General features: G+C 30.5%; 1 protein-coding gene and 2 pseudogenes across 1 annotated transcript; 2 read left to right on the plus strand and 1 right to left on the minus strand.

The window, feature by feature from the left end:
- Window positions 1–1,978: 1,978 nt before the first annotated feature.
- LOC113850940 lies at window positions 1,979–6,398 on the minus strand (annotated as a pseudogene).
- A 64-nt stretch (window positions 6,399–6,462) lies between these two features.
- On the plus strand, window positions 6,463–10,818 carry LOC113850021 (protein TIC 56, chloroplastic). Its single transcript, XM_027480327.1, has 5 exons — window positions 6,463–7,263; window positions 7,714–7,911; window positions 9,015–9,297; window positions 9,702–9,864; window positions 10,413–10,818. The coding sequence occupies exons 1-5, from the start codon at window positions 6,576–6,578 to the stop codon at window positions 10,626–10,628; spliced, it is 1,548 nt and encodes a 515-aa protein (XP_027336128.1). The 5' UTR covers window positions 6,463–6,575; the 3' UTR covers window positions 10,629–10,818.
- A 1,516-nt stretch (window positions 10,819–12,334) lies between these two features.
- LOC113850023 lies at window positions 12,335–14,235 on the plus strand (annotated as a pseudogene).
- Window positions 14,236–22,200: the final 7,965 nt, after the last annotated feature.

Below are 22,200 nucleotides of genomic sequence, written 5' to 3' on the forward strand. Positions count from 1 at the left end.
CTTATTTCAATCAAAATTTTAATCATAGATTGATCAACACACATAATTTCAATCACAACCAAAAGGGTTAAGGCTCCCTTTGACTCAAAACCATTTAAACAAGATATTCCCCTTGATTATGAAAAGTACCCTCTCCCTTACTTGGTATTTTTGGGTTGGTCTTACCTTGATCTTTGGGTGATCATTCTCCTCTTCCCTTTTGCTTTATTTCACCTATTGGAAGTGAGTATCTCCTTCCTTGGCCTTCTACTTCCTCAAGTGCCAAATAGTATACAAAAAGAAAGTTGGGGACTTGGTGGATTTTGTGAGGTATCTTGGCGTTTTTGGTGGGGTTAAAGGTTTGATTCAAGATCCTTATGGTAGGGTATTGGGTGATCTAACTTGTGGAGTTCAAGTAAAGTGTTTGAGATGAACTTGGATGTGTATAGAGAGAATTGAGATGAAGAAGAAATAAAGAGCTCTTGGGTTGCATGAGAATTAGTATGAAGGTCTTTTTCTCTTTCATGCATGGCTTTATATAGAAAATCTCTTAATGTTGGCCCACTCCCATGCATCTTACAGTTCCACTCTTTCTCTCACAATTCTTGGTTTTCAATTTTGGTTTCTTTTTGGCTTTTTCTACAAGCTTACCCATGTGCACATTTGTAAATGTCTAAAATTGTCCTTTCATGATAGTTTTGTAATTCTAGTTAGATTTTAACCTTCCTAGTTCCATTTCAACCATTCCAATTACTTTTTGAAATATATTTAGTTCAAATCCAATGACTATGGTCATGGTCCAATTAGATCCATTGGACGGGGATTAGTTCACAAATCATTCATCATTAGCCTTATCTTCTAAGAATGCTCACCTTGTTGTTTTAGCTTGATTTCATTGGTTCTTATGGAATGTACTCATCCAGCTGAGATTAAACCATAAATGACCTTATCCCTTAATCATGATTAGTTTCACATGGCTCTAATGGGTCACATGGCTATTTACTACTATTCCTAACCCACTTTCTTTCATATACACTTGGTTTTTGAGCCTCTTCTTGGGTGATTTTTGGATAATTTCTATACTTGCTCTTTTGGCTCCATACTTGTACGTCTATAACCTCTACACATGTTCCATTATCATAAAAAATTTATAATTTATCTCCTTCATTTACTTGTCCAAAATGGGCCTCCATTCTAAATGTTTCTAGGGGTATTTTGATTATTTTAGTTAAATTTTTACAATTTTATTTATTTTCTATTTTTGGATCTTCCTAAATTTCTTATAATTCATAAAAAAATATTTTAGATATTCTAAAATATTAAATAAATTTTTATTTTTATTTTTTTAAGTTTTTATTTTCTTTTTATATTACTCAATTATTTACTAATTGGATTTGTTTCGATAAATTTTACTAATGAAAATTGTAGTTCTCAAGTCTTTTTGTACTACTTATTTTTAATTAAATGAGGTTAACATAATATAAAATTATTTATGAAATGAGAAAAATTTGGGGTGTTACACAAGTAAAGAAAAATGATTATATAGAATGTGCTCAAAAGTGCAGTAAACAATTAAACTTACAAAGAGACTCCCTTGAGTATTTTGAGCAATCAGAGACATGAAACTTTCTTGCTGCCTGACTAGTATATCCTGCAACAAAAAGGCAATGTTTTTCTAGCCTGCAAAACATTAGTGTAGCAATGGTTTTTAGATGATTGAGTTAAGTCGTGCTCCAAACTCCAACTTGTATAGCTTAGGAATTTCTCTTTTTTGTGTTACTTGCCCCCTTAATACTCTTAATAACTTCTCTTCATCCAACTTTGAGAGTGTGATGTTTATTATAACAGCAAATGTCTTTTCTAAAAAAACATATTTTAAGTGTGAGGGTAGATATTTCAACTTAAGCTTTAGTGATTTTTCCACTCTCCCTCCTTTAAATGATTCTCCTATTGAACTTCTCTATAAAATTAGTTGTGCTTTTAACTGTTGCCCACACTCCTACATATCACTATCACTTTCTTCATCATCCTTCATTATAGCATTAACTACAACCTTTTCTAATGGATCTGTAGAAACTTTCTGCATCAAATTTGTTGCTGTAATTAGTGAATCCACCATATCTACTCTATAACAAGTATCTTTATCATCAGTGTGCTGCTGCATTACTTCGAATACATTGATTGTGACTTTCTCATCATATACCCACAACATTAATTGTCCTTGCTACACATCAATAAGTGCTCAACCAGTAGCCAAAAAGGGTCTTCCTAAAATCAGTGGCATTTTGATATCTTCATTCATATCTAGCACCACAAAATTTGTCAAAAAAAATAATTTAGCCACCTTTATTAGCATATCTTCCATCACACCATAAGGTACATGATGGAACAGTCAATAAGTTAGAGAGCCATCCTTGTGCTTTTTACTTCACCTATTCCAAGCTTTTTTAGTATTAGCAATGACATGAAGTTTATGCTAGCTCCTAAGTCACACAGTGCTTTGCTTATAATGATATTCCCAATTGTGTAGGGAATTGTGAAACTGCTTGGGTTTTTCAATTTAGGTAATGCAATGGTAGTATCCTCTTTTAACTTCCTTTTCTTGGAGAGGAGATCATTCATGAATTTTTCATAGCAAGGCATCTGCTCTAGAGCTTTAGCAAATGGTATATTAATTTGTAGCATCTTAAAGATATCTAGAAACTTGAAATATTGCTCCTCCTTCCCCTTATTTTTTTTCAAATGTAGATAAGGCAATTTGACATACTGTGGTGAAACTTGGTGTTTAAAGGAATCTTCCAAACTATGTTTTTTCGCTCTATTTCAGTATACTTCATCTATCACCAACTTTTGCTTAGGTTGAATTCCCTCTTCATCATTCTGTCATTGCTCTGGTTCACTCTCTTCATTCTTCTTTTCTTCTTGTGCTATAGTTCTATAACTTTCCAACTTTCCTGCTTCTAGTGGTTATGGCTTGACAATGTTCTCTTGGATTTTTCACTATATTTCCAGAGAATGATCCTTGAGCAAGTTCACTAATTTTTTTAATAATTTGCCCTATCTGATTTTTCAGATTCTTCATAAAATTTTCTTGTTTAGTCATTCTGGTGCTTGTATCCTGCATGAACCAGTTTGTAGTTTGTGTTAGTTGTAAAAGTACTTGCTCAAGATTGAATACTTTCTCTGGATTCTGTGGTTGTAGTAATTGTTGTATTACTCCTGCATTTTGAAAATTTTGCTACTACCATTGCTTGTCTGATAGCAAAATAGATGTAGAATGTATAATATTAAAAAAAAAAGGTTAACTTATGCTTACAACAATATAATTAATTAAACAATGTAACTCCTATGCGTTACTCACAGTCAACGATACAAATATATAATCAGAGCATTTTACTTTTCTACCCTTTAATACTAACATTTCATATAGGTTAATCATCTAGTTATTTTCTTTTTCTATTGAAATCTTTAGTCATCTATTTACTACATAAAAAAATTAACAGTTTAAAATGATTTACATTTTTTTTTATTGAAAATTATTTTTCTTACTTTTTGCAACAAATAGGAGGACTGTAAAATCACCCAATAGAATCATCCATATTTCACACCTGACTTTAGCACAAAGTAAAAAAGTTCTTATTTGGTTGAAAGGAAAGTGCATAAGAGGAAAAAAAAATTAAAATTTTTGAGAAATCATACACTTATGACTTTGATAGTGACTATTATTCTGTGAGAAACAGTTAGCTACTTTTTGGAAAAAGAGATTTATCAAATTATATCATATATAAATATGTACCCTAAGTCTATTATGATTTAAGGACATGATAAGATTAGTGTATTAAGTGAAAGAGTTGTATGTATCAAAAGACTAGTTCATTAAACAACAAAGTCTCATGACTTGAAAACCATATTCATAACAAGGAAATAAAATTTTATCAATCATAAAATATTATTTCTTTTATATCAAGTATAGGAAAAAAAATTTGTTTCATTGACCTCCTTTTTAAGTTTATCCCCCTATTTTACTTTTTAAAATGTACAAAAATTTTAAATATTAATAAATCTCAATTGTATTATGAATTCAACACCACAAATTTAGTCATGTTCTACTTGTTCATACAAAAAATCGCTCTCAATGAAGTCTGTCAGTTGAACATCATGGTTAATTTCTGCCACCTAATTTTCACGAGGAAAAGGAAAAATTATTTCAACAAGACACAGCCTAAGCAATAAAAAATAATCATAAATCTTAGATTGATTGACTTTTATAAAATAATTTTAGTCAATGAGAACATAATTCAAACCAAAGCTAAAGGCAAAAAAGCATTACATACTGTGAACATGGAGAAGTTTTTCATTTGTCAACTTCTCCAAAGACAAAGCTAATTCCATAGCTAAAAGAGACCAAAATGGGGAAAATAGGAAAACATGTTAATATAAAAAATAGTTGAAACACAAAAATATGATCAATGAAAATGTATAGCATAACTTTACAACAACATTGTTTCAAGCTGCAAACAAAATGATTAAGGTAACTGAAAATATAGAAATTTGAGTAATGAAAACAGAAAACTCACCATACAATGCATCCCTTTTTTCTATATGCTCAAATTCTGAGAGAAAATAGACCAACCTGATATTTCATAAGCTTTTCAGCATGCCCTCTTTCTTCACTTGATTCCTTAAAAAACCTATTGTCAACATAATAGCATATGAAATTAAAAACCCATTAGAGAAACAAATTAAATAACGAGAGGAAGCATGTTGAGTTATTTACTTGGCAAGTCCTTTGAGAGCTATGTTGTCCTGGTCGAAGCATGCATACATGGAATGGTACATATAGGAAACGTTGTATTTCACACTGTATTCAAATTGGAGAAACAAAAAAATATTATAATATTTTCTCAATAAATTTCTACAACTAACAAATACTTTGTCTCTTTATCCCCTCATTTTCTCTCTTCTCGGACCCGGATCGCCTGCAGTTTTGGCGGGAACTGCAGACTATAGTTTCTCGTTCGCTTAAGCGAAAAGAAAAATACACTGCAACATCTTCTTCCTTCTGGATTCGCTTAATCAAAAATACGTAAAAAGAAGAAAACATTTCTTTCTCTTTTGTTATTCTGGCTCCCTCTCTTTCACCCACTCATTCAGCCCCTCCTCCTCTCCTCTCTTTCCTTCCCTCTCACTCAACTCCTCCTTCTCACCTAACAATTCTCAATTCTTTCCCCTCTTCCACCCAGCCCCTCCCATTTCTCTCTCTTTCCAATCCAGCCACCCTCTTCCTCCCTCCCTCTCACTCAGTCTCTTTCTTTCTTCTCCTTCCCCATCTCTTCTTACTTCATTCTCACCCAGTCTCCTTCTCCCTCTCTCCTCCCCTTCCCTCCCCTTCACCCCCACTCATTCCCCTCCCCTTCTCTCCTCATCCAGCCCTTTTTCCTTCCCCTATTAGCCTTTTCCCGCTCTCCCTCTCCTTTGTGCTCTTGCTCTCATCTTCCTTTCAGCTTCATTTTCTCTCTTCTTCTTTTTTTTTTTTTGCCATTCTTTCTAAATTCGCTTAAACAAGTTTTTTTGGCTTAAGCGAACGAGAAACTGCAGCCTACAGTTTCTGCCAAAACTACATGCGATCCCTCTCTTCTCTTCCTATATCTCTTCACTTTATTAAAAATATTTAAATAAATGCTACTTCTCATACAAAAATGCTTAAACAAAATGACTCTCAATCGAAAAAACAAGGGTACACATAAATTTAAGTAAGATATGAACGACTGAATCTGAAAAAAAAAGAAAACTAGAAAAATGGATCTTTAGTTCTTTACAAAATACAACCAAGAAAACAATATAAAGCAAAATAAAACTAGACTAAATTTGTTCATGACTCATTAACCCCAATATTAATTAACTTAAAAAGAATGAAAATGAAAAAAAAAACTTTATCTGCTCATTGATTGCAACTTCAGGAGCATAATTCTGACAAGCCAAGGAAACATGATGTGCCACTGGAAGAGAAAAAAATTCCTTCTTGACCTTTTCAAAGGGTTCAAAAATCACCCCAGTGCGGTGCTAGCACATTTAGTAACACACACCCTCAAGAACAAAACTCACATAATATTAAAGAAGCGAGGTCTTTTGGAGCATCACCCACAATTTAGAAATAAATAAATAAAATTATTAATAAAAAATTATTAATATTTTCTTGAACATAATAAATAAAAATATAAATATTTTTAGAAATAAAACAAATAAAAAAATATATGAAATAATATTTAATTTAATCCTAGTATTGATATTTTTTAAAATAAAAAAACTCTGTTAGTAGCTTGAAGAAGAACATTTTATATTCGGTAAACAAGTTTCAAAATGAAAAACCCATGTACACATAATTTGAGCCCAAATACACCTTTTCCAGGCTGAATCATGTATTCTTCGGCCCGCTTTCAACGTGTATTCTTCTTCCCACTATCCACTTTTCACTCTACTCTGCTATTCAACTCATTCCTTCATTTTCAATTTTATCCTTTTTTTTTTTTTTTTTTCAAACTCAACCTATCCCCAAATTAAACACTTAAACCCCATTTATCCATATTCTCCCCTTCATGGCTTCCATCAACTTCAACCCTTTAGGGGGAAACTGGTTCTCCAAACCCCCAAACCCTCTCTCTCTCCCTCCCTTACACAACATTCTCCATTTCTCCGAACCATGTTCCCCCCAACCCAACTTCGCCGCCATCTCTCTCCCAAACATCTTCCGAAGAAAACCAAAGAAAAACGACACCGAACCCGGTCCAAACGAACAAATGGTCCACCAATTCCTCTGGGAATGCGATAACCTCCCCGACTACAGACACACCCCTGAGGTCGAAAAAATCCTAAACGACAACCCCGTTTTCGAGATACGCGAAAACGCGACCGAAGAAGAGATCAAAGAGAACGAGGAGTGGATAGAGAAGCTGAAGAACAGTCCCGTTGTGCAGTTTTTGATGCGCGCAGAGGAGATTGCGGATAAGATGAACGAGTTGGAGTTGAAGGCGAATGAGAAGCCGTACCACAAGGAGGATTGGGAGCTGTGGAAGGAAGTTCCGCATGTTATTGGGCTTGATGGAAGACCCATGCCCAGGAAGGCCCTCAAAACCAAGAAGGAGGCTGATGATGTGTTTTGGGATTTTGCCAGGCAGTTCTTTTTTGGGCTTTGGAATTTTTGGCAGAGGCCTTACCCTCCCGGCAAGCCCAACGATGCCGCCCAATCCATTGGGTATAAGAATCTCGAGAGGCGCTATTATGACTGTAAGTTCCATGGGTTTCTTCTCATTCCTGCTTTTGACATCTGACTGTGGAAATCTGTTTAGGACTGTATTTTCAAGAAGCATTTTTTTAGCATGAAAGCACGTATATTTGACTGTAAAACTTCCTGAATTCAGTTAAGAGAAGCTTAATATGATAAGCTATACTCAATAACTTTGAATCAAGGTAAAAAAAAAAAACTTTAAAAAGTATCAAGTTCTTTCAAATGGAGCCTCAGTGGATGTTTCATTTTAAGGTGATTTTTTGAAAAAATGTTAAGTTCAGTCCTTAGGAAGAATTTTAAGTAATTAAAAATAGTGGTAGTTATTTCTTATAAATAGGACCCAAGGGAATATTAAACTTTGGACATAAATATTTTATTAATTGATTTGCCTATACATTGTTTTATGGATGTTTGTTGCATGATGCTGATACCTTTTCTAACTGGTTTAGTTATCATGAGGAGTGGTGGATGGTACTATAAGGATCGGCTGGGTCGCACACGAGGACCGCTAGAGTTAATTACTCTTAAAACCGCGTGGGGTGCTGGCATTATTGATAAGAACACCTTCATTTGGGGTGAAGATATGGATGAATGGGCTCCCATCCACATGATTTACGGAATGGAGCGGGCAATCGCTACCTGGGAAGGTCTGTTGTGTTCCATTTCTTTTTCTTTCTCAAATATATATTCTTTGATGATTAAATTTTTTGATCTAGCAGAGTCTGTGGGGGAATTTATAAACTTGAACATTATAGTATGTCTTGTGACTATTTTGGCACCTTTGTTTATGACGATTCATGAATAGAATTAGAAAGTAGAATGCTTTTTAAGCCCACAAGTTGGAAAGATACGAGACTAAAAGACAAGTTACAGTGAAAAAGTTGAACCTGTATGGCTGTATGGTATTTTTTGCTCTGCCTGCCCTATATATATCAATGTCGGCTTCTCTCTCTGACCATTCTGCCCTGAGAAAAAAATTAAGAGATTGTAGGAATTATTCTTTAAAGTATTTCATATTTTATGGTTTTATCCTCTCTCAGTAAATGATCAGTCAAAGGGAGAATTAGGCGATCTTGAACATGTCCTTGAAAAATGATCCATTACAGCATGCTAAAATTGGAATATACTTAGAAAACAGTTTTAAATGAAAATCTTAATAACACTGTCTCTTTAACACTTTGCAGCAAAAACAGTAGAATCTTAGTTCAAATAGAACATATATTGAAGTCAATTTGTTACAGAGCTATACTCAATAAGAAGGAAAATAACAGCAAAAGCAATATGAATGCTGAAATAAAATGGATTATAACACTGATGAGGGAAGAATTACAGCAGCAATACACACTACTGTCTCAGAGCTGAAGCTCCTATAGAGAAGTATTTTCTATATCCTTAACTAACTCCATAATTCTCTTTTCCGAATACCTTCTCTCTCCCTTTCCTATTTTTGATCCTCCCATCCAACTTTCACTATGCCCTTACTCTCCTCCAGCTCATCATTCTCCCCTCATTCCTTATTCTTTTGTCCTATAAACTTTCCAAATCATTGTGGGCCCATCTGTTCTTCTCATCCATGTGGCCTATTTGGATTCGTAACACAATTCATGTGTGCATAAGCTTCCGAACATTCTTCAACAAGTAATGATCAATCTTTTTTATTTTTAAAAATACAGTATATGAAACCAAGCTGGTAAGACTGTATGCTTTGGTATTTGATAAAATCTTATTCTTGGTTTGGCAATCCTTTTAGTTAGACTTGCTGCTTCAGCAACAGCATTCCTTCACAAACTGCAAAAAGGTATACCACCATGGGTTCCTCTTAAGGGATTTGAGAAGAAGACTTACAAGCAGCTTCAAGAAGAGGCTATAGAAAGCAAGAGACGTGATTTAGCAGTGTTGGAAGCTAATGATGGTATTTGGCCTGGAGTTAGAATTCCAAGTCATGCGCTATTTCTTTGGGCTAGTGGCTCTGAACTAACCAATATGTTGGAACAGGATCACATGCCCAACAAATACATTCCCAAATATCTCAGGTATGCACATGCTGGGACTGTAACAGGAATAGTGGTGAATTGTAATTGCTATATTCAGCAATTTTGTTATGGATTCTTGCCTAATTTGGATTAACTTGTTGATAATTATTTATAAGAGAAAAAATTAAAGAAGTAAGATTAATCAAATATATTCCATAAGTTAAATTCAACTAATTGCTCTTTGTTTTGTATAAGAAGTTCTTTCATTTATCTAAAAGTTAAGATGCATAAGTTGAGTTTAACTTATGAGAAAAACTTTATTTTATTTTATTTTATTTTTTGTTTTCTTCTCCTAGGGAACTTCTTTAGAAGTTTAATCAAATTAGGCCTCTAACTATTGCCCTTCCTTTCCTCCCTCTATTTATTTATTTATTTGGATTGGGGTGGATGGTCATGTGCTGTAGGAAGAAGTTGGCTGAAATTATTCCAGGGTTGAGGCCGTGGGAAGTTCTGAGCATGGAACAAGCAATGGATCGAATAACATTTAACGGTGAATGGTACCGTGATCCACTTGGTTCATATACCACTGGTCCCCCGTATCTACAGCACTGGAATAAAGACGTTAAGGTATGCCTTGGTTCATACAACATTGTCATCAAAGCATTTTGGATTCATTTATTACCTATATTGAGGTTTTCTTTTTGTTATTACCTTCTCTTTCTCTTTTATATGATTGTAGTTGTAGTTTTGTTAACATCATCCCTTAGTACTGGTTTTAAACATTTAAAAGTAGTGAGTTTTTATTGAAAATGAAAAGATCTATTACACTTTTATACTTATTGAAAAAACTTACCTTTTTAGTTGTTTAAAATCAGTCTTAAGAACTAATATTAACATTTTCCTTATAGTTGTGATCTGCCTTACCAATTGCAAGTTTTCTGTATAAAGCCTCAGTAAAGGGTAAATTTGTATTTGTATAACAACAGTTTGTCAGTAGCTGCCTCTTACATAAACAAATAAACTTTCAAATGATTTTGCATGAGATTTTGGCAAATGCCCTAAACTCACTGCTAGAGTGCTACTTCATTGAAGTACCTGTACAACTACTACCTAACTTATTGCATTAACTTGCTTATTATGGAACATGAATTTTCATTTTCTTCGATTATTTGCAGATGTTGTATAAGCTATTTGATGATCTTAACACTGAATTGTACGAGAAAATGGAGGAAACAGTTGCTGGCTTTGACAAGATTAGGGAGAAGGTATTGATGGATTATGTAAAAAGTGTTGATAGACTGTTGAAGAAGAGAGCCAAAGAGAAAAGAGAAGCCCGGAAAAAAGTTGGGTTGCCAGAGTATGAGTGGAATGAGAGAAAAGATGACAAATAGCATCATTTCTTACATAATTTCTGCAGATCATATGGTAAGATTCTATTGTGTGTGACAAGTTAAAATATTTTAAATTTAATTAATTTGAGCTACTGACCAATGACCAATGTAACATCATTATCAAAAGCAATTTATTTACCCTCTTATTGACTGAGTATGAAAATGGAATGGGGGAAGTAAGGTGAAGGTTTCCACCAGTTATTTGAGGTTTGACTGACACATGGTGTTACTGAAATAAACATGCTATTTTGGAAATGAAAGTCATGAGCTTCAACTTTCAATCTAAATGGGCTTTCAAAATCTTAACTTCTACCCTTGGTCGAATGATATTGCAAGGTTGGTTATAATGGTTAGGTTCTTCTTTGTTTTAAAGTTAAACAAATTATACTTTTTAATAGAGACAAATAAATGTTATAATATAAATATATGGTCTAGATTAATTTATGTATGTATTTTAATCACATCGAACAGTACAAATCAATTTTATTGAACTTTAAACTAAACGGGAAACAAGTCTTTCATAAGTTACCGTTTTTATTAGCATCGGGCAATATCTGATTTAATTCATTAAACACGATCTCAACAGGACGTTTTTGTTTAACTGGGTGTAACAGGATTTGTAATAACTATATGTTGTATAGCATAAGATGTATGTCATCACAATAAATCTTCAAAACATTGTAGTTGAACTGGTTTTAAAAAAAAAATGTCAAATCATTTAGGGATTGGGGATCATTTGACAAGGTATGATAGAAGTTAACAGTAAAAGGTATAAATTTTTATCGTATTTAGTGTTTAATGTTCAGTAAATAGCATTTCTTTTATTTTAAATTGATTGCTTTTAACATTGTTTTCACAAAGATTAAGTAATAAACACCTTAATTAGTACACTAATTATAAATATTTATTAGAATTTTTCACAGCTTGTCATGTATACTTTTTAAGATAAAAATTATCCAAAAATAACATATAAATTACATTTTCATTTATTGCAATTCTTTTATTTTTTTCGTTTTTGCTTTTATAAATTTTATTCTAAATTTTAGAAAAAAAAATTAATATTTAAGTTTCTTTTATTACTTTAGATAAATTTTAATATTTTCTGCGAATTTCTATGTTTGCATTTATAATTTTTTTATTATCCTGCAGAAACTTCTAATTTTTTTTTTGTAATTATGTTTGTTTTTATAAAATTTATAATACTTAATATATTATCTTTATTATTTTAAAATAAATCATATTTTAAAATTATTATAATTTTATTAAACTTTAATAATTTTGATACATACAATCTGTGATCAGAATTAAGTTAAACTAATTTTTCAAAAAAGTTATAGAATAATTTCATTATATATTGTATATATTCATTTTAAAATGAAGTATATATACATTACTAAAGCTACTGACTAGTTCTTATTAATTGTTTGTTTATTTACTAAAAATTTAACTCACAAAATATGTAAAAATCATTATATTCATAATTTATTTGGGATAAAATAATTATTATTTTTATCAAAACCCTAAAATGTCACTTAATATGAAAACAATAGCTAAAATTGAAAATTAATTTAAAATGGAAGGGATAGTAAATAGTAATAGAAATTGTATTTCAACAAAAAGTTTTATAGATTTTTTTGTAACTTATGGAGGATTTATATAGTAAATAATAATAATTTGAGAGTTCTCAAAAACAGTTTGGTTTAATTATAGAATCCAGCTAGCGTTTTGGGTTATGGGTTTGTCGCTCATCCTTCATTGGCACAAACGCAGAAGAGCAACTTTCTTTTCTGAGCACCAAAACCCTCCAATATGGTGAGCTTTTCGTTTCAAAACTAATGGATGCATTTTACTCAATGATTTATTTGCGCCAATATTTTGAAGCCTTAATTGGTTATGGAAATAGTGAAACCATTTGTTTAATAGTGAACTGTGGTTTGAGTCTTGCATTGTAAAATTCTGGCATTTAAGCTTGGTTTTGGTTTGTGCGGTTCACTGATTATTTGCAAGTTCAATGATTCCGAGGGCAGTTGTCAAATTAAGGTTTCTCTGGTCAGACTAGACGGTTCGGTCTAGTTTTTGAAACACTGGTTTATGATGATTTATTGCTTGGTGTATTATTCAGTCTAGAGGGTTGAAGAAACACTTGAAGAGGCTCAATGCTCCAAAACATTGGATGCTCGACAAGCTTGGTGGTGCTTTTGTATGTACATTATTCGCTGCTCTTGTGTTAGTAATATTAGGGAAATGTTAACAACACACTTTCTAACACATTCTTTCAAATACATTTTTTATTATTGACTAAAATTTATCAAAAATCACAAGAATCATGTGTGTTTCACTCTCAAATTAATAATTCTCACTTTTTATTTTGTTGTCTTCAATAAAATTCAACTTAACAGAGATTATGTTCTTAGCACTCCTTGTGATATTAAGTTGTTCTTTTTTTTTTTTTTGTTTTGTAATTTCCATTTGAACTCATATACTCATTTGGGATGCGTGTGCAGGCACCCAAGCCATCATCTGGACCCCACAAGTCAAGGGAGTGCCTGCCTTTGATCCTTATCCTGCGAAACAGACTAAAGTATGCTCTAACATATAGAGAAGTTATTGCCATCTTGATGCAGCGCCATGTTCTTGTTGATGGCAGACAATACTGTGAAAACGCTTTTGATTTTACATTCCTTGGTGATTAATTGGTTCTAGTCTCTGGCTGTTATCAGATGTTGTTTCTATTCCCAAAACAAACGAAAGTTTCCGTCTTCTGTATGACACAAAGGGACGTTTCCGTCTCCACTTTGTAAGGGATGAAGAGGCAAAGGTCTGTCTAATATTGCATAATCTCTCTAATGTTAATTCTTATGAAAAAAGTATTGGTTTTATATGTTAAACTCATCACCATTTACCAATGTACATTGACACTGCTGCACTGCTAAAGGAGGTGTGGAATGCTGGCAGAACATAATTATTTATAGTTTTATACACACAGACACGAGTCTCTTGAGATGCCAATTGACTCATTTGAGTATTTGGATCTCGTTTCAATGTTTTTATGTACATTTTCTTTCTAGTGATTTGCTTTTTTCCCCTTGTTTGCAGTTTAAGCTATGCAAGGTTCGATCTGTTCAATTTGGGCAGAAGGGCATCCCCTATTTGAACACATGATGGTCGCACCATTCGCTATCCCGATCCAGTAATCAAGGCTTAATGACACCATCAAACTGGACCTGGAAAATAACAAAATCACTGATTTCATCAAATTTGATGTGGGGAGTGTTGTTATGGTTACTGGGGGAAGGAATAGAGGTCGTGTTGGTGTCATCAAGAATAGGGAGAAGCACAAGGGAAGTTTTGGGACCATCCACGTCCAAGATGCAACTGGTCATGAATTTGCGACTCGCATGGGTAATGTCTTCATTATTGGCAAAGGAACAAAGCCTTGGGTGTCTCTTCCCAAAGGCCGGGGTATCAAGTTGTCCATCATTGAGGAAGCTAGAAAGAGGCTTGCTGCTCAAAATGAAACGGCTGCCTAAAGTTTATTAAATGATATATCTCTGGTAAATTTTAGCTTTCTTAGCTCTGCGGCTGACCAAGCATAGATTTTTTTATGAAATGACTGAGCATAGTTTTTTCTCAAATTTAAAGTTACAGTTGCTGAACTCTTGATTTCAGTTTGTAACTTTTTGCATATTATTGTGACGTGATTGATCTTTTTTAATTTGGTAAAAAAATAATAAATACTTCCAAATTTTTTACTTGAGTTACTTTTTGTACCCAATTAATTATATTACATATTTACATCCCAATTTAATACATTTCATTGGTCTTTTTCCTTTTCATCTAATGAACTGTGTTAGCATTTCAGCTAAAAGTCTTATCTAAAATATGAAAGTTTCCCACCACAGAGTTGTTTTATTTCATGTCTATTCTTAGAAGGCCAAAGAATTGGAAGTGTCCAGTTTATAGCTACAAGCAGCGGAACATTTCACGTGATCGTCACCATCGGACAAGAGAGATAAGCTTCTTAACGTATGTTGGGAAAAAAAATGCTTCTCATTAATCACTTCAATAGATCACTTTCCATATTACCTCAAAATTTAGTATTTTATGCATTTTATGAGAGGACTAAATATAGAGACTTTCTTTAGAAAAAAGATCTTGTCTAGAAACATCACTGTCCATTTTGTAATTCTAATGAATAATTGACTCGTTCTCTTACTACATCTTTGGGAGACTCTCAAATTAGTTATATATGTAAAAAGTTTAATAATATATATATTATGCTCATGTTCTTTTCTCAACAACAACGTTGTTTCTTTCTACAATTTACTTTTTTAGAATATTTTCTTGTAATTTGATATATAGGGAAAAGAGAGAGAGAGAGAGAGAGATTTAGCTTGAATCAAGTTTTATATTTATACCATCTATGGGCCTATTTATTTTACATTGAGAATCAATTTTTCATACGGTATAAATATTTCAATGTAAAATCTATGGTTGAGATTAATTTGGATATACAATCCAATTATGTTCCAGGGTTTAAGATCAATTGTATCCCACTTGAAAACATACTCCAATCAAATTGTGGCATATGGATTTAAAAAGGCATATAAAACACATTCAATTGAAGTTATTTAATATTGAAAGGAGCATTTATATATAATTATTTAATTAAAGAAATTAATAACAAGGATATTATGAATTTAATCTAAATTTTGTAAAAAGCAAAAAAAACCCATCTACCCAAAACTGAGCAGTTGAGAAAATCATCACCAGAAATAGTCCCGAGCACATGCAACCTATGTTTTTCAAATTGTTGGAGCAAAAAAAATGTGTTAAAAATTGCATTGACCTAAACGATTATCTCAGCATAGAAAGTGATTACAACATAATCCAAACGCTCTTTTCAATGTTAATCACTCTTTGATCCAATTCAATTATGCCATGCGAGCATCTTCTGTTTTTAATATTATGATTGTGTGAATGTTAGCTTTCTTTAAACACATAATTAACCTTTATTTGCACTTTAAAACACTACAGAGAAAGCGCTATTACTAACACACAGACACCAAAGACAAACCAACCAACCATTTGACCAGGGCCCCATTGCCACTCTTATATGTATATAACATCAAATTGAGAATATTTGGTAACAAAGATAAGGTAGGAGAAGCAAAGTCCAAAATATTTTCCCCTACTCACTGTTTATTTACTGTATCCTGCATTATATTCACATGCCATAGACTCGTGAAAATCAAATCACTACCTAATAATAGTTGGTTTTACACACACACACACACACATATATACATTACACATATTTTAAAACTTATTTTGCACTCAATTCCAGCTTGTAATTATGTTCTTGCTTGACAAGTGATAACTTCTACGTAACAAATATAATCATTTTCACTTTATCAATGTGTCAAATGAGGTTTTTGGATAGGATTAGGAAGCAAAAGTCATATTTTATGCAATGTAGGATGAGTCAATGTTTGTTTCAGAACTTAAAAAGGCTAAAAATCAGGAAGTACATGAAGGCCTTGGCTTTTTCTTTGTTGTTTTCTGGCATGGCAAGATTCACCAGTGGTTTTTATTTAATATATTTTTAAAGGGCATATTTGTATATAAAACATGGAGGATGTAAGGAAGAGAAGAAAGGGCTCTTTGAAAAATGGGGAAGTGGAAGAACTGCTGGTACTTCAAGCACTTGTCTATCCATTCAACCAAGAGTATCCTTAGCAAATTCAATTCACACTTCAGGTTCAAACCCCAAGGTAAAGCAATAGGCTGCTTCAGATTGTTAGCTACATTTGTAATTTTTATACTTAGGTGCACTTAAACGATTGCTAAGTTAAAAGGGATAAATGTTCATATTAGTATTTGAGATTGAACAGATCAAACATTTTAACTCATGAGTCATTAATTTTGCAAAATAATATTCATTTTAATATTTTTTAGCACAAATTGATAATAAAAAATACAATAATAAATAATATTCTTTTACAGCATTTGAGACAATTAACGATTTTTAAAGCTTTAAAGACTAAAATACTCAATCTATATAATTTTAAGGACTGACTTGAAGAATTTTACTTAGTTTGTTTCTTGTCGTACGTTGTTTTTATTGTGGTTTTGACTGCAGGGCACAGAAATGGGCTTCTTAATCTTTATAAGGATATGGAGACTTGTGGTGAGTATGAAGATATACAAGTTATGTGGAAAATGATTCAAATTCAATCGTCTACCCTTCAACATACCTGCACCATGAAAAGGACCATTAGGTCTTCATACTGTATACCATGTTTTCGACCAACTTAAAATGTTATTGAAAACATCATCGGACAAGTGGTCCTAAAGTTTCTAGATGGACAAGTCCAGGATTAGACTATGCTTAATAGAAGAGGTCATGGAAGGGGCAGAGAAATAATTAAAATTGGCAATGCAGCATAAACTTAATAATCTCTATGGACTCCAGATTCAACACATTGCCAATTTCTATCTTTTCTAACTCTGATGCTCCTCTCTTAGCATAAGTCTTAAGAGAAAATAAAGTGTCACTGTTTACTGTTTGTTTAGTCAATATTTTGAATCTGGATTTACTCTTTTTTTTTTAAATCTTCTTTCAGGTGTGTATTTTCACTTTAGATTATGTCATGTTATTGAATGTTTCCTGGTCCACTTTTTCTAAAATGTTTTTCGTTATCCATTTAGAATTGCTAACTTCTTAATTATACTCTTATTTTTACTTGATTTTTATGTACTTTACGCTTATGATAAATAAAAGAGAAATAATAACAGAAGCTATTTTAGAAAGTTAATAAAAATTTTGATATAAGTAGGACTGCTAATTGCATTCTTCAATATATATGATATACTTTAAAGTGAACAAATTTTCATATAAGGAAATAATATGATATAATTATGTTAGTTTAAAAAAGTATAATTTTTATTAAATAAAAAATCATCATAATTGGATATAAAATTTCTATAATTATATTGTATGAAAAATATTTTTTGTTTCTTTTTATCCGTTATTTTTCTTTAAAAATATTTTTATTTATCTATTATGTTTAAAAGTTTAAGATGATATTAACTATTATTTTATTAATTAAATCCTGAAGTTAAAATAAAGAAACAACTAATTAAGAAGACAGATAAAAAGGTATAATAAAAAATAATTTTTTTAATAAAAACATATATTAAATTTATCCATTAATTCCAGCATCAAAACCTTAAAATAACTGATAAAAATTATATAAATATGTCTTTTTATTTCAAATATAATCACAGTAATATTAAACAATACCCTTAAAAAAGTTATTAATACACATCCATTATAATTTTTAAGCAAATACTAATCCACATGTATAACTGCAGTAATTCAAGAAATTAAAATAAACTTTTATGATAAAATTTTAATAACGCACATCTTTTCATAATATTTCATATAATTTAACATAATTTTAATAAAAAAAATGTTTAATTCTTAATGTCTTTAACAAAATCTTATTTTTTTAAAAAATCATTTTTATTTTTAATCAATACTTTAAAATATCAAATATTAAAATCCTATAATCATATCATATTATTTATCAAGAAAAATAGTATGTTAGACTATTTGTATAAAGTGTAAAAAATTTATTGGATTTATCTCTTGTTATTTCTTGCAAAATAAACCTAAGAACATAAAATTACATAAACGATTTGATAAAATTATTTATATATTTATGGTGTTTTTTGCCACCTCAGTGAGTAATAACACCCTCAACAAAGTTGATTATACTTGTTTAAAGAAAAAAGAACAAGAAGCTCACTCTAAAAATAATATATTCTCCACATTTGATGCTTATTACACAAATAATGTATATCATCTCAGTGATATTAAGAGTGTTTGATAAATATGATAAGACAAAAGCATACGATAATTTATTTTATTTTATCTTATTTTTTATATTTTTTAATAATATGATATGATAATTCAAATTATTTTATCATATTCTATCATTATAATTCAAATTTTTAACCTAAAGAGATAACTTTTATATGTTATATTCTTACTCATACTCATATATTTTTAATTTTATAAAAAATAATTATTTTAAAAATATAATTTAATAGTTTTATAAAAAAAAATTATATGAACAATTTTTAATAAAAATTATATACTTTTAAAAAATCTATAATTTTTAAGAATAATATATTTAGAAAAACATTTATAAAAATATTTTAATCATTTTATAAAATATATTTTAAAACACTTTATAATTTTTGGTTCTAATTATAATTTCTTTTCCTAAAAATAAATCTTAATTGTAAAAAAGTATTATAATTTAATATCAAGTTTTAATATATATTAATAAATAAATATTATTTTTAAAATCATATTAATTTTGATAAAAGAGTATTTTTTTTATTTAAAGATAATTTATATTTTATTCTATTATTTTTTTATTTATTTCAACCATTAAAAATAATGACATAATATTATTTTTTCTACTAACAAACATAAAATAGGATAAGAACTTATCATGTCATATTTTTATTCATCTCTTTATCTTATCATTTCGACCTTTTTTTATGTTGTGATTATCTCTATCTATCATATTGACCAAATAAGTTTTCTTATATTGTGATTAAGATGTTATCATGTCATAAGCATGTAATAGTTTATTTTATATGAATCTTTCCAATCTTTATATATTATAGTACTAGATTTTTGTTTGATTAGTTATACCTTTAAATATGTTGTCTTGAACCTTAACTCTAACTTCATTGATACTTATAGAGATTTAATGACTATTGTTAGATCTGCTTATATAATGGAGTATGTGTGGGTACAAATAATATGATAATTCATCTGAGTATACTTATCATAGACTCTAAAAGGACATGTGTGTGATCACATTAACTTTTACACTTTCTATAGTTATAATGTTTGGCAAAGAGTAACATATTTACTCCAATTACAATTAATGTCAAACTTCATGCACTTAATAAAATTTTAATGATTAACTTCACGCACTCACATTACAATGCATTGCATCTAAATCAACTGTTGAGTAATTATTAGGATACTATTGAGATTGAGATTAGGACAAAGATCGCGACATCAAATGTTAACCCAAGTTCTGCACATCAAATCATTCATCTTCTTCAACATCAAGGTCCTACTCTTCATCATTTTCATCATCATGTTATATCACAATAAAATCAAAATCTCTAACTATAACACTCTCTTTTCATTTTTCAGTAATTTGTGTTAGTTTAATATTAAGTAATATTAGATTACATTTAGAAGAGAGTATAGAGAATTTTTAAAAGAATTTTGGTGCAAGAGACCTCGCTCAGGTGAGGTAAATCTCACGTAGGCAAGATTGAGCGTGCAAAAATGCAATGTTGCAGGGCTATCTCGCTCAAGCGAGATAGGATAAATTCAGCTCAACTATCACCTTATACAGGGGAGAGTGATCTCGCTCAGACGAGCTGGAATCTCGTCCAGGTGAGATGGGTCGTTCAAGCGAGGACTCACAAGAGAAATATCATGCTCTTTGGACATCATCTCGCTTAAGCGAGATGCTCGCTCAAGTGAGCATATCAGAAAATAGTGGGCGAGACCACTGTCTGCATATCTCGCTCAGGCAACAGATTCGTCACTCAAGCAAGATGTCGTCGCTTAAGCGACATGTTCCTTGCTCAAGCGAGAACGCGCGGGATTGAGAGGTATTTAAGAGATTTTTAGCATGAAAATTTCATTTCATTCTAAACACACGTCCCTCTCTTAGTTTTCTCTGAACTCTCTCTTCTATTCTCTAGACAAAAGCCTCAGAAACTTCAATCTCTCTTTGAATACAAGCTTGGACATTGAATCTAAACGACTCCAAGTAAGTTTCTTTATATTAAACTTAATTTTCTTCGATCATTTTTCATGTTTTGTTAGTATTTAGGAGAACTTTCATAGTTGACCCTTGATCCTTTTTAACATCTCTTTGTGAGCTCATATTCGAGGTAAGAAAAACTTTATTTTATCGTTATATTACAGTATTTATTTTGTGTTCATAAAGCACTATTACATGAATATTTTACGAGAGTATGTGGTTGAGATATCTATTGTGTGAATAATGAATGAAAAGATGTTTGTTTGATTGTTTAGATTAATTGTTTGTTAGACTAAATGATTGATATATGCATTATATAATAGGGGTGGGCATAAATTAGATTTGTATAAAACTAAATTAAATCCAATAATATGGATTAGATTCTAAACCAATCTATTTTATTTTTTTCAAAATCAATTTAAAATTGATTTTAAAATTTGGATTTGGTTTCAAACTAGTTTTAAACCAGTAAAATATACTATAAATAATTTTTTATACTATTATTAAATTATTATATTAAAAATAAATTTTATAATAATTAACATAAAATTATATCTGCATATATTTTAATAAATTAATAATATAATTCTTTTACATTCATATTGTATTAAAATTAAATTCATATTTTTTTACTTTACACTATTTATCCACCATACAAATTAATTATATATATTAAATTTTAAACTAATTTTTTTTAAAATAATTTAAAATTGGTTTTAAATTTTAGATTTGGTTTTAAAATTATTTAAACTCTGATTTTAGTTGAAACCGGTTTTAAACTAATGTTTTACTTAATTTAGTTTTAAATATTGTGTTAAGTCAAACTAGTTTTAAATTAAATTTTTAAGAAAAAAATAATTTTATAAAAAATTTAATTTAAATATAGTTGACAAAATAAATATGTTATAAGCTTCAGTTACCGAATACACTTTCAATAGTTAATCAATTACGTTTGTAATGTGAATAATACATAATCATTTTAATTTAAACAATACAAAGCAAAATTTTATTCTTATAAGAATAATTCAGCAAACACTAAGAAACAAAAAAATTATAAAACAACAGATTAAAATGTGAAGCTTACTGCGAGTCTGCAACAAGTGTGCTTCTTATAAAAGATTCAATAACTGCACTCACAGCACTGAATAACATCACCTAGCTTTAGCGTATTCTTCATTCCACAACTTGCAATCTACAGAAACACATGCGTAAAACCACACTTCAATCTCAAAAATCGGTTTTTAATAAATTAAATCTGATTTTATTAAATGGATCTAAAACCTATCCCATCCAAATAAAAATGGATTAGATGCCTGAATTTTTTTAAAAATTCAAATTTTTAAATCTATTTTGTTTAAGTTATGGATTGGATCGTTAGATCTGAATTTTTAGCACACTCCTGTTATATAATGAGTATTTAATATGAAATATGATTAAACTTGCTGAGTGATTATTATGTGATTTTATGGAATATATCTGAATGAGATGATATGATAAAGTATGAAATTGATCTGAATGATGTAATAATTGTAACTATATTAACAAAGATATGAGTGGAGCGAATTGGAACAAATTTTGGTCTGGAAGTACTTTACTAAGCACGATCTTATGAATGAGAAAGAGAATAACTCTGAGAATGACTTAAAAGTCGAATATAGATTGGATCTAGTGTGAATAGCTATGGAGATACATTGGGA

This window comes from Abrus precatorius, unplaced genomic scaffold (assembly GCF_003935025.1).
Source record: "Abrus precatorius isolate BTA unplaced genomic scaffold, Abrus_2018 Scaffold9, whole genome shotgun sequence".
Classification (NCBI taxonomy): Eukaryota; Viridiplantae; Streptophyta; class Magnoliopsida; order Fabales; family Fabaceae; genus Abrus; species Abrus precatorius.